General features: G+C 35.9%; 1 protein-coding gene across 1 annotated transcript in view; it reads right to left on the bottom strand.

The window, feature by feature from the left end:
* LOC109054240 (potassium/sodium hyperpolarization-activated cyclic nucleotide-gated channel 2) overlaps positions 1–5,858 on the bottom strand; it is a gene marked incomplete at its 5' end in the record, with an annotated part of 28,812 nt that extends 22,954 nt beyond the window's left edge. The window contains 2 exons of the mRNA XM_042712909.1: positions 1,394–1,817; positions 4,864–5,858. Coding sequence (XP_042568843.1) covers positions 1,394–1,817; positions 4,864–5,858 — 1,419 coding nt within the window. The remainder of the gene's footprint in view (positions 1–1,393; positions 1,818–4,863) is intronic.
* Positions 5,859–12,994: the final 7,136 nt, after the last annotated feature.

Below are 12,994 nucleotides of genomic sequence, written 5' to 3'. Positions count from 1 at the left end.
GCCTCAAGCGGCCAGTCGATGAATTGCAGTTTTAGTCAATTCCTTATTGGCTTCACGAGAGAGAGTGCGAGGTTGCCGCTCGATTAGAACCAAGTTCCCACCCAACACTTTTTTTCGATAATCTTATGCAAAAATTCACTCAGGTGTACATCATAATACAGAAAAAGATCTGTCACTACTACTGTTTCATTGCAACTTTAAACAAAGTTTAACTGAAAACTCAGTTAAAGGTATAAAAGAGCAATATCTGAGTGGTTTTGGCCCGGTAGGCCCATGGTTCAACTGTGCCAACTGGGACTGGCACATCTCCGCACACTTCACATCCTCTATTTCTATTAAGCATGTCTAAACATCCACAGTCCATTTGTGTCTGCCAGGAGAATAACCTTCCACTCGTGCTCATATTTCATTCAGATAATGTACAGAGCATGCAGAGTTCACACTGAAGCTGATGCAGTTTTAATACCTGTATGTGGTTCCATAGCAAACCACATTCATTAAAACACTGTGTACTTGTAGTGTAAATAATTTTTTAAATATTAAGATCATATATATAACTATGGAAGCACATTTTAGCCAGATAAGAAAAAAAGTCATGCTTTGGTAAATCATAATTATGATTTACACTGAAAGTCAAATTTTAAAAAGTCAATTTTATGAGATGAAATTTGTGAAATAAACAGCTAAATTCATGATTATAACAAATATTGACTGTTTTAATTCCAAGTTTTTTTATTTCATAATTTTGATTTTTCATCTTATAATTTTCACTTTTAATGTCATAAGACTTTTATCTCATAATTATAACTTGTCATAACCGGTTTTTGTCATAATAATATAGTTTTTTGTCATAATCATGACATTTTTTATCTCAATTTTAACTATTTGTCATATCGACACTTACGACATTATTTAGACTTATCTCAGTTTACCTTTTCTCTCAGTTTCAACTTTTTATTTCATAATTATCACTTATCTCATAATGTTTGCTTTTGATGTCATAATTAAGAGGTTTTTTATGTAATGATTATGACTTTTTACACCATAAATTACTTTTACATCATAAGTCACTTTTTATCTCAATTTACTTTTTATCTCATAATTTCTGTTTTATGTCATAGTTATGACTTTTTATCTCATAATTTGACTTACGTCATAATTATGACCTCATCATTTCTGACATACGTAATTACATATTTATGACCTTTTATCTCATAATTTTTACTTTTATGACTTTTTGATGTCATAATTATAATTTGCCAAAGCATGATATTTTTTCTTGTATGGTGGAGGGTCCATATCTAACAGAAATTATATATATGGCTCTTTGTGTATATGCATTTGATGTGGGTATATACTGTATGTGAGACTGCGGTGGTGACTGTTGACGTACCTCTTCCCACTGGTGAATGTAGCGGATAAGCCGAGAGAGACGCAGCAGCCTCAGCAAGCTCAGGATTTTAGTGAAACGCACAATCCTCAGGGCTCGCGCCGTCTTATACACCTCTGAGTCTATGCCCTTCTCCACGATCAGGAAGATATAATCCACCGGAATGGATGAGACAAAGTCCACAATAAACCAGGTCTTCAGGTACGTCTTCTTGATGGTCTTGGGGTCCAGGATGATGTTGGAATTGTCCTCGATAATGATGCCCGTGCGGAAGTTGAGCGCCAGGTCCATGAGGAAGAAGGTGTCAGAGACCACGTTGAAGAGGATCCATGGCGTGGTCGTCTCGTCTTTGAAGAAGGTGATGCCAACGGGAATAATGATCAGGTTGCCCACCATGAAGAGAAGCATGGTGAAATCCCAGTAGAACCTGCAAGAGAGAAAGAAAAGGAATTGGTTCATTACTCTGTAGTAAGTAAGAGGTAAGTTTATGTGATTTTACTTCTGTACATTTGTAAACCCTGGGATTATTTTCTAATTTGTATATTTACGAGGTTAATAACATTAATAGTTTACAATTACTCTGTTTACATGCACAACAGTATTACAATATAAATCAGGATTCAGTCCTATTAACATTTTTGCATGCATCATGTAAATGCATAAACCATTTGCTATGCAAGAGGAAGACATTATTCCAGAAATCTCAAAAAGACAGCCAACATATGCATATATTCATTTCAGTTTTTGGACTTTACATTAGGAATGCTTTAACTAATATTAACTAACAATGAGCAATATATTTGATATAGTATTCACTAATCTTGGTAAAAATAAGTTAATGAAAAAAACTATTTGATGACTATTCATTGTCCATGTTAGCTCAAGTCCAGGAAATAATATTGACTAACAACTTTTGATTTTAATAATGTATTAGTAAATGCTGAAATGAGCATTAACTAAGATTAATAAATGCTGTGTAAGTATTTTTCATTGTTATGTCATGTTAACCAATGCAGTTAACTAATGTTAACAAATCCAACCTTATTGTAAATTGTTCCCAAATTTTTGATCATATAAACACCTTATTTGCAATATGCACAGTAACTGCACATTAATTTGTAAGTATATATGCCAAAAAAAGTAATATTAGGTAAATATTAGATGCAAACAGTTGAGAAAAGTCAAGCTATTGAAACATTTTTGCAGCAAGGAGGAGACATATTTTCACAAGCATTTTATAAACATTTACAGAAACATTATGGCCTGTATTTGTAAGAAATATTTTGACCTACATTTTGCAATTCATGCTGCCCTTGAGTGCTTTTGTTAAAGACATTAAAAAAAAAATGAATGAGTTGATTAAATTTCTGTCCAAAATTTAGAAAAATTCAGCATAATAATCTAATTTCCAGATGAAAATAGCACTTTTCACTGTTAAAAATAAAGGTGCTTCAAAAGGTTCTTCAAGCGATGCCATAGAAGATCCGTTTTTGGTTCCACAAAGGACCATTCAGTCAAAGGTTCTCTAAAGAACCATCTCTTTCCTACCTTTTTTATAATCTGAAGAACCTTCTTTTGCCACAAAGAAGCTTTTGTGAAACAGAAAGGTTCTTCAGATGTTAAAGGTTCTTTATGGAACCATTTAGACAAAAAGGTTCTTCTATGGCATCATGCAGAACCTTTATTTTTAGTGTTAGTCCAATGTGATCATTTCTGATGTAAATATTACATATTTATAAGGATTATTATGGTAAAACTCTGCATTATAATGCATTGCAGTATGCATGTCACCCACATAAGGTACATTAAACAGGTTTGTTTTGAAAACAACACACACAAAAAAAATCAATAACATTAGCATTGCAAAGATGCATGCAACAATGCATTACAACATGCTGCAAAGAATGCTTTATAATGACCTTGTAAAAAGTGCAAAGATCGCCGAAAACCTCAGAAGACCCCTGATATTTGAGAGTCTCACACGGCTGTGACTGGTGTAAGTCTATTCCTGAGGGTCTGAAATAAAGGTCTGCGTGGAGCGGATGTGATCCGTTTCCACGTGGTGCTCGCACACGTGTGCAACTCAAGGTCACAGCAGCGCGCGCTAAGGTGCATGCTGACTCATAACTGGAGACTGATGCAACTCGTACACAATGGCAGCTTTTTTTCAAAAGGTTTGCACAGCTGATCGGCTCTAAGAAGTGTTGAGGGTCTTTGATATGTCAAGAGGACTTTGAATGGAGTGGGAGTATTGAAATAAATATGCATCAGTTTCAGGTTTTCTATGGAAACGATGCAAAATGATACAGATATGTGCATATTTTCATTATCAACAATATTTGTCTATTATCTGATGAAGTCTCAATGTCAAAAAGTGCCAGATTAACCCACATAAGCACAAGCACTGCAGCATTCAGTGATCTGCATCCAATAAAATCATTTAAAGTTACAATGAATTATACTCACATGTTGCTTAAATGTCAAATGCAACCTGATGCATGAACCTCAAGCAATTCAAACCGTGAAAAGAGTCATCCAGTAGTTTTCATAACATGCAAAACATTTTGAGTCCAGACTGACTGTGGTGCTGAAATGATGTTCCTCACTGATACAGACACATTGCATGACAGCATCTGTAGACTAACACTTGACTGAAAGTTTGGCATGTCTTAATTGTATTTATTGAGGTCAATGCTTCAACATTTTAAAACCTTGAGATATATGATTTATATGATCGTGAGGTGATCTGATTATCTCAGAATGAATGTGATTATCTCGAAATATAATACAACATTATATCTACTAGACAAAATTGCTTATGTGCGTCAATGCATTTGTTCTCACATTGTTATCTAGTCAGGTAGAAATAAATCTAACTCAGCATGGACAAAAATGCTTATGTGCCAAATGTGTATGTGCAAAAATCACAATGCTATTGCTTTTTTCTTTTTCTTTTTATAACCACAACAATAGCCTGTTCAGATTACATCCCTCAATTTTATGAGAGGATAATACGATACTCACATAAAAATGCAACTTTTTTCCAATTGTGGAAAGTGTCTTGTTAGGAAATTTATAAAGTTCATTATTTGGAAATGTCATAAACCAGACAAATCATATTTAGTTTAAAAATACCGATCAACAGGTTTCTGAGACCATTATTTAAAAAAAAAAAAACTTTTATTATTAATACAAATGCTAAAAATGTAAACAGTAGCATACATTTGAGATCATCTGTTGCTTTAATGACAGCAGTACTGGAGCTGACATAAACAAAATGCTATGCTCAATCTCACTAATAGTGCAGATCTTAAAACTCTCTCATGCATCTTAAATATTGTTTAAATGTTTATATTTAAATAGAAATACACACACACACACACACACATACTTTTGGATGCCAGCTTCATTCATTCATTCATTCCTTAGATACCATATTCTCATGCAAAGTTTCTCCAAGCAGATGCTCTTACCTGAAGTCGCTGTAGGGGTGAATGATCCAGTTGCCCGCCGATTTCACGCGCTCCTGCTCCTTCTCCACCGCCTTCTGGCTCCCGTACATGCGCAGGGAGAATTTATTGACCCCGGGCTGCAACATGCTGCTGAACTGCCGCTGCATGAAGCTCGCCTGGCTGCCCCGCGTCTCGCCGTCCTCCTGAGCTCCATCTTCGGATTTGAGGAAGGTCACCGAGTTCCGGGGCTGCTGCGCGCCGTGGATGGAGGACGAGGCTTTCCTGCTGGAGGCGTTGGAAAAGGACACTTTGGAATCCTTCTTCTCCGGGACCCCGGGGTTCGAGGCGTCTTGCCCCTGCGTGCTGGCCGCGTCCATGCTGGTCATTGAATTGCACGCTGCCCGCTTGCTCCCGTCCGGCTTGGACATGATGGACCGGAGGCTCCCGGTGCCGGAGACCCGCCTGCACCCCCCGTTCTTGTTGCATTTCATGCTGGAAAGCGGTGCTGAAGGATTGCCGTCACCCTCGGCAGCATTACAAGCCTCTACCGTAACGGTGGCCACTACGGTAGACGCTTTGCCTCCTCCTCCTCCGCCCTTGACGGTGTCGTGGCGACCCGCAGCAGCAGCATCAGCATCACCCGGGCGCGCATCAGTGGAAGTAGAGCTCCTGGACGCGCCTCCTCCTCCTCCTCCTCCTCCACCTCCCCCTCCTCCTCCCGGTGTGCAGCTCTTGATCTGGATGCTGCTCCCTCCTCCTGCTCTTCTCAGCCGCGGATGCTGAAACTTGGACTCCTTCTCCGCGTCGTCCGTCTCCTCCATGGCGACGTGATTGGGTTTCAGGTTCGAACCGGCGGCATCCGAGTTGGAGTCCAGGCAACTCTTGGCGGTGCTGTTCCCGGTGCAGTGGTACGCGGGCGCGCTCTTATGGGCCGCTTTCTTCGACATGGCGACATCCGAACCGGGCGAGAGCTCATTCCGGTCCATGTCATTCACCGGATCAGATTTGGCCTGTAATTATCTTTGCGGGAAACCAATCAGCACGGGTGATGGGTGAGAGAGAAAGAGAGAGAGAGAGAAAGACCTACGTGATTTCTTTGGCAACAAAATGAAACAGCTCTTAGTTTATTAACTGTTTGTTGGGTCCTTTTCACACTATTTTATTTGTTTTTTCTTTGCTGGGTTATTTTAGTTTTTGTGTTTTGACTCCGAAGTGCCCTTTTTTTGGTGGTGTTTTTTTTTTTTTTTTAATCAATGCTATTGGTCACCCTTTACGTCTGTCTGTCTGTTTTACAAATATTTAGCAAATGAAAGTTCTTAAAACGAGCTTGTGTAAATCTTATTCGATCCTCAAGCTCTCAGTAAGCTGATAACTCCGCCCCCTCTATATTCATTGAATCAACTGAAGTTCCACAGCAGCCGCACAGTAGACAACAGCTGAGCTGAACAAAAGTTTTGCGAAGGGTAAATAAATATCTTGTTGTTTGAATAAGTACTACTAAACGCTATGTCTATAAAGGCTCATATTTTATTTATTTGATGTCTGACTGACTCACTGACTGAGATATGTGGGACGTCGCCTGAGAGAGAGGGCTAGCATTTGCCATCTAGTCATAGCCAATACATAGCCAACACTTAAATAGCCTGTGCATACAGTAGCATTTCATCTTTTATAAAATGCGATTTTGGCCAAATGCATTTTATACGGAAGAGGATTAGGGCCAAGCAATAATAAAAAAACAATAAAACCATCTCGAGATTAAAGTCATTATATTGACCTTAAATTTCGAGAAAAAAATACAATCTTGAGAATAAACTCATGAAATATCGAGAATAAAGTCGTTGTGTTTCAAGATTAAACTCGTTAAATTTCGAGAAAAAAAGTCGAAATACAATCTTGAGAATAAACTCATGAAATATCAAGAATAAAGTCGTTGTGTTTCGAGATTAAACTCGTTACATTTCGAGAAAAAAAGTCGAAATACAATCTTGAGAATAAACTCATTAAATTTCGAGAATAAAGTCGTTGTGTTTTGAGAAAAAAACTCGTTAAATTTCGAGAAAAAAAGTCGAAATACAAACTTGAGAATAAACTCATTACATTACATGCCATTAATGGCAATGCCGTACGGTTTTAATTTATCATAGCTGTCCAAGTGCCAGAGTGCATTTGGGTGAAGCCAGCGATAACCTTGCATTTGTCCTCTGGTTGTCATTTCATGCGAGTAGCCTACATCGCGCAAATTGGACTGATTTTTTTCTTCTAAAAAGACCTAGCCGCTTGCAAATTCACTTTAAAGTGTGTGTGCTAATTATTATTGTGTCAAAATTAGCTAAAGTTTATAGTATTTCTTTGTTACTGAAAGATATAGGCTATGCAATGAACACTGATCGAATGCGTTATTCTCTACATTTCATTTCGACTTTTTTTCTCGAAACACAACGACTTTATTGTCGAAATTAAATTAGTTTATTCTCACGATTATTTCGACTTTTTTTTCTCGAAATTTAACGAGAAAATACACTTAATTTATTAAAATTTAGGCTAATCATGTTATGGTATACTCTCCGCTTTTTTTTCATGCAGAATGTAATTCATGATTCATTCCAAGGCTTCATTTATTTGATCCAAAATACAGCAAAAACAGTAATATTGTGTTATATTTTTACAATTTTAAATAACTGTTTTCTATTTGAATATATTTTAAAATGTAATTTATTTTTGTGATCAAAGCTGAATTTTCAGCATCATTACTCCAGTTCAGTACTCTTCAGTGTCCACATGATCCTTCAGAAATGATTTTCACGGCAACTGTACTTTTCACACTATTTTATTTATTTTTTCATTGCTGGCTTATTTTTAGGGAAAGTGTAGTGAATAAGAAACCTTCAAGAGACCAACATCCCTGGTCCACCACAGTATCAAATTTTTGCCAGGTAGGCGGATACATGTTGGATATGTTATAGTAACGGTATGGCTATAGTTTCTTATAATCTGGAATTGAGTTGTACATAATTACTTAAATTATATTTCAAAAAAAAGTTTGTCAAAAATACTTGACTCATTGCTCACCTTCCCCTCTTCTCAATGTCATTCATAATCATGTTAACCAAATAATACAAATTAGCTTATAAACCAAACAGAATAGCTAAAAAGAGAATATATATATTTTTTTCTTTGCAAAGTTCATAAAAAAGGGCATAAAGTTCAATAAAAAAAGATTTTGGTTTCTGTTTGGTTTTATAAGCTAATTTGTATTATTTGGTTAACATGTTTATGTATGAGTCAAGTATTTTTTTTTCTCTATAAATGCAATTTAAAAAAAGAGGGAGTACACAAGAGCAATTCACAAACACAGGACCCTACAAATAATTATTGTTATTGAATTTGTCATGAAGATGTGACCATTTCTTCCTTTTATGCAGGCTTACTAAATAATCTTGATACAAAAAAAGGGAGGGGGGTGCCCTTTTTCAGTTTCAGCACATGCCCCTCAAAAGGTCTGTGCACGGCCCTGGTTGGGTCACTCCATGAGCGCATCTTCCATTTCAATAAGCACATTTATGAAGGATTTTAAACATTCTAATCAAATAAACTCGGTCTTTCGCGCCATTTCAACCTATAGCCTATTAATAAATAACGGGTTGCCACAGGCTAAATGTCTTAATTGTAGAAATTTTAATTCAGGCCTTGTGCTCAAGGTCATGACATTTAAAAATGCTTATTAGAAATAGAATCCAGTTCCGATATATCAAGATTCGTGAAAAATCAGCATTGAATAATAATAATAATAATAATAATAATAATAATAAACATTTAAAAGAAACTAAAATCATGCATAAATGAAAAATATATACATAGTGTCAGAAGGAACTTCCTACACTCAGAAAAAAGGTACAAAAGCTGTGACTAGTCCGGTACCTTTTCAAAAGCTACTAAAATATACATTTTAGGTGTTAATATTTACACTTTAGTAACTAATGAGTTGAAGTTGTCCCTTATTAGGGTAAATAAGGGACAAAGATGTACCTTTTTCAAAGGAATCACACAAGTGGACAGCTTTTGTACCTTTTTTTTCTGAGTAAATTGCATTTTATTTAATAACAGAGGTGGCATAGTTACACTTAAAGTCTTTTCAAAAACACCATTTGGTCAATTAAAATAGAATTTATGAACTAAGATAAAATAAAAAATAAAACTAGCAAAACTGGGAGAAGTTTGTTAACATTGATCTGGGAACAGGCCAAAAAAACTACAGATAAAGAGAACATTCGAAAATAAAAGTTAGGGCCTATATGCATAGTTATTGTTTTTATTGCACATTATAGCATAATAAAATAAGAGCCACATGTATTATGCATATGCTAACTGACAAAAAAGCACGCTTCGTTCTGTGCATCTGTCTTCACAGTCTGACTTAAAAGGTAATCAATCAAGTCGGTTGTGTGTATGCAGAAATCTATAAATGACGTTGTCACATGCATAAACAGATGGCTGGAATATTTGCGCTTACTATTGTCGCATAAATAATCTGGCACTTTTTGTGTCTAAAAATGCAGCTGTCGTCATGGCGTTATGATGTCATAACAGTAGAGGATGCGCTCAATGACAGTTTACGGAGTGAAATCAGACTGCAGCGCGGCGCCACCTACAGGCGCACAGACGGAACTGCAGCAGCTCACAGAACCACTGGTGTCATTCAGCTTCAAAGACCTGTTGAATGTTTTCAGAAAGCATAAAGCGCAAATACACTTTACAGACATCCAACAAAAAAAAAAAAAAACTACAGTGTAATTTGTAGAAATTTGCAATCGGAAAACCTCTATGCCATGACCTCATCTGCCCAGATGTTGTCAAAACTAATGCAGCAATAATCTTCAAAACTGGAATATCAAACTCTGCACCCCAAAATGTGTATGTACACTACTAATTAGATACTAATGTGTACCTTTAAGGTACTAATATGTAAATAAGTAGGGCAAACAAGTTACAAATGTATACCTGTTGAAAAGGTACCATCCTAGTGACCATATAGATATTAGCTGAAATTTCCAAAAATGGTTGCAATGGAAAAATAATAAGGTAAAGTGAAATAAAGAGAAAATGTATAAAAATCCAATGGGACAAAAAAAGGCCACATTTTTGCAAATATATAATTGAAATATATGAATATATATTATTACAAATATTAAATAAATAATATATATATATATATATATATATATATATATATATATATATATATATATATATATATATATATATATATATATATATATATATATATATATATATATATATATATCAGCACAATTCTTCCATAAAGTGTTATTATAGTAACTTTAATACACTATTATATTTTTTATTTTTCCACTTTCATTTTAATTTTATTTAGTCTTAGTCAATTTTGTACTTTTTAGCAGTTTTTTTTTTTTTCAGTAGTTTTTGCTGCATAATCTGACATATTTCCTAATTTTACAATTTTTTCCAGGTTTAAATGGGGAAAAAAATCCCAGATTTTCAATGCAAGAATCAGATCTCACTGAATGATCTCTGCTTTCATAATAGACATAATGACATTAACATCGAGAGAAAGCTCATTTGTCACCACAAGCCCTGCATGTGTTCTTAACCACTTTCGTGATCACAAAGCATCTTCCTGAGCACATCATCTCCAAAAAGCAAGTCATCTTCCTCCTTGAATATCATTGATGCTGACCTACAGTAGCAGACTACAGACATTAATGAGAATGCCGGCTCACAGACGTCCTGCAGACTGTCAGATCTTACCTTGTTTTCCCTGGCGCTGACGTGTGACTGAAGCCAGCCAATGCAGAGAGTGAAGCGCACCTCCAGAACAGCAGCCCACAGCAATGACATTGAAAGGTTGTCTCAACCCAGCGGAGGGAGAGAAAGGTGGGATGCCGCGTCCCTTCAGTGATGGAGCGTTTGACCTCTAGAGGTCAGCGGGTTCACCATGCTCCCAACCACACGCTCTGCTTTCCACATGGGAAGTGTTTAACCTGAGCAGCTCCGGATCAATCTCTCTCTCTCTCTCTCTCTGCAGAACACTCACTTCCTGGTATGACACATTTAAAGATGATGCTTTGGGCTTCATTTGCATAAAAGGCAAAGTTCCAAGAAAGCAGGAGATCTGTGGATCGATCTTGGAAGCTTTTCAGATTCAGCAGATCAACAGGAATTCTACAGGTTTTTACCAATGTGCTCCAGTTATCTGTGTCATTACTGGATAAGGATTTTTAAGGTTTTCTGTGATTTTGGAAATTGTGTGTCACACACTGAACCGTGGAGGATGATTTGAAAGGCAGGAAAGTCATTTTTAGTAACTGAAATAAAATACAAACATTAGATGGAAAAAAGTTAAAACATTGCCTTGGCAACTAACTGAAATAGGCTTAATTAGCAGTACTAAACTAAAACTAATAAAAAAAAAAAAAGGAAATATTGAAATAATTACACTAAAAAAATAAAAGTAACAAAAATGTCAAAAGCACTTAAATTTACAAAAACAAAACTAAAGTTAAAATCTTAAAATCTAACAATAAACACTGATTTATTTCATGTTAATTGTTACTAATAATTTCATCAATATTTATAATAGAAATAAAATAGAAATATTAGATGAAAAGCTTAATGAAAATTAGAAATGTTGCCTTGGCATCTAACTAGAATGAGTTGAAGTTGAAGTACTAAAATTACTAAAACACACAAACAAACAAAAAAGTCTAATGGAAATATTTTTTAAAAAGCTAATAAAAATTAAAAATAAAAAGCACAACAAAGTTGCAAAAACTAACATTAAAATGAAATCTGAAAATATAAATATTAGATAGAAAAACTTGAACGAAAATAAGAAATGTTGATTTGGCAACTAACTAAATATAAAAGTACTATTGAAGTACTAAAAGTAATAAACAAAGTCTAATGGAAATTAAAAAAAAAAAAAAAAAATTAACAAAAGCTAAAATTAAAATTTGAATTGGATTCCAAAAAGTTGGGACACTGTACAAATTGTGAGTAAAAAAGGAATGGAATAATTTACAAATCTCATAAACTTATATTTTATTCACAATAGAATATAGATAACATATCAAATGTTGAAAGTGAGACATTTTGAAATGTCATGCCAAATATTGGCTCATTTTGGATTTCATGAGAGCTACACATTCCAAAAAAGTTGGGACAGGTAGCAATAAGAGGCTGGAAAAGTTAAATGTACATATAAGGAACAGCTGGAGGACCAATTTGCAACTTATTAGGTCAATTGGCAACATGATTGGGTATAAAAAGAGCCTCTCAGAGTGGCAGTGTCTCTCAGAAGTCAAGATGGGCAGAGGATCACCAATTACCCCAATGCTGCGGCGAAAAATAGTGGTGCAATATCAGAAAGGAGTTTCTCAGAGAAAAATTGCAAAGAGTTTGAAGTTATCATCATCTACAGTGCATAATGTCATCCAAAGATTCAGAGAATCTGGAACAATCTCTGTGCGTAAGGGTCAAGGCCTGAAAACCATTCTGGATGCCTGTGATCTTCGGGCCCTTAGACGGCACTGCATCACATACAGGAATGCTACTGTAATGAAATCACAACATGGGCTCAGGAATACTTCCCAGCGCTCAGTTCAGAAGCCTGCATCTCTGATGGTATGGGGTTGCATGAGTGCATGTGGCATGGGCAGCTTACACATCTGGAAAGGCACCATCAATGCTGAAAGGTATATCCAAGTTCTAGAACAATATATGCGTCTCTTTCAGGGAAGACCTTGCATTTTTCAACATGGCAATGCCAGACCACATACTGCATCAATTACAGCATCATGGCTGCGTAGAAGAAGGATCCGGGTACTGAAATGACCAGCCTGCTGTCCAGATCTTTCACCCATAGAAAACATTTGGCGCATCATAAAGAGGAAGATGTGACAAAGAAGACCTAAGACAGTTGAGCAATTAGAAGCCTGTATTAGACAAGAATGGGACAACATTCCTATTCCTAAACTTGAACAACTTGTCTCCTCAGTCCCCAGACATTTGCAGACTGTTATAAAAAGAAGAGGGGATGCCACACAGTGGTAAACATGGCCTTGTCCCAACTTTTTTAAGATGTGTTGATGCCATGAAATTTTAAATCAAC

Source organism: Cyprinus carpio, chromosome A2, assembly GCF_018340385.1.
Source record: "Cyprinus carpio isolate SPL01 chromosome A2, ASM1834038v1, whole genome shotgun sequence".
Lineage (NCBI taxonomy): Eukaryota > Metazoa > Chordata > Actinopteri > Cypriniformes > Cyprinidae > Cyprinus > Cyprinus carpio.
The sequence above is the reverse complement of the archived record's forward strand: the minus strand, read 5'-3'. Positions and strand labels throughout refer to the sequence as shown.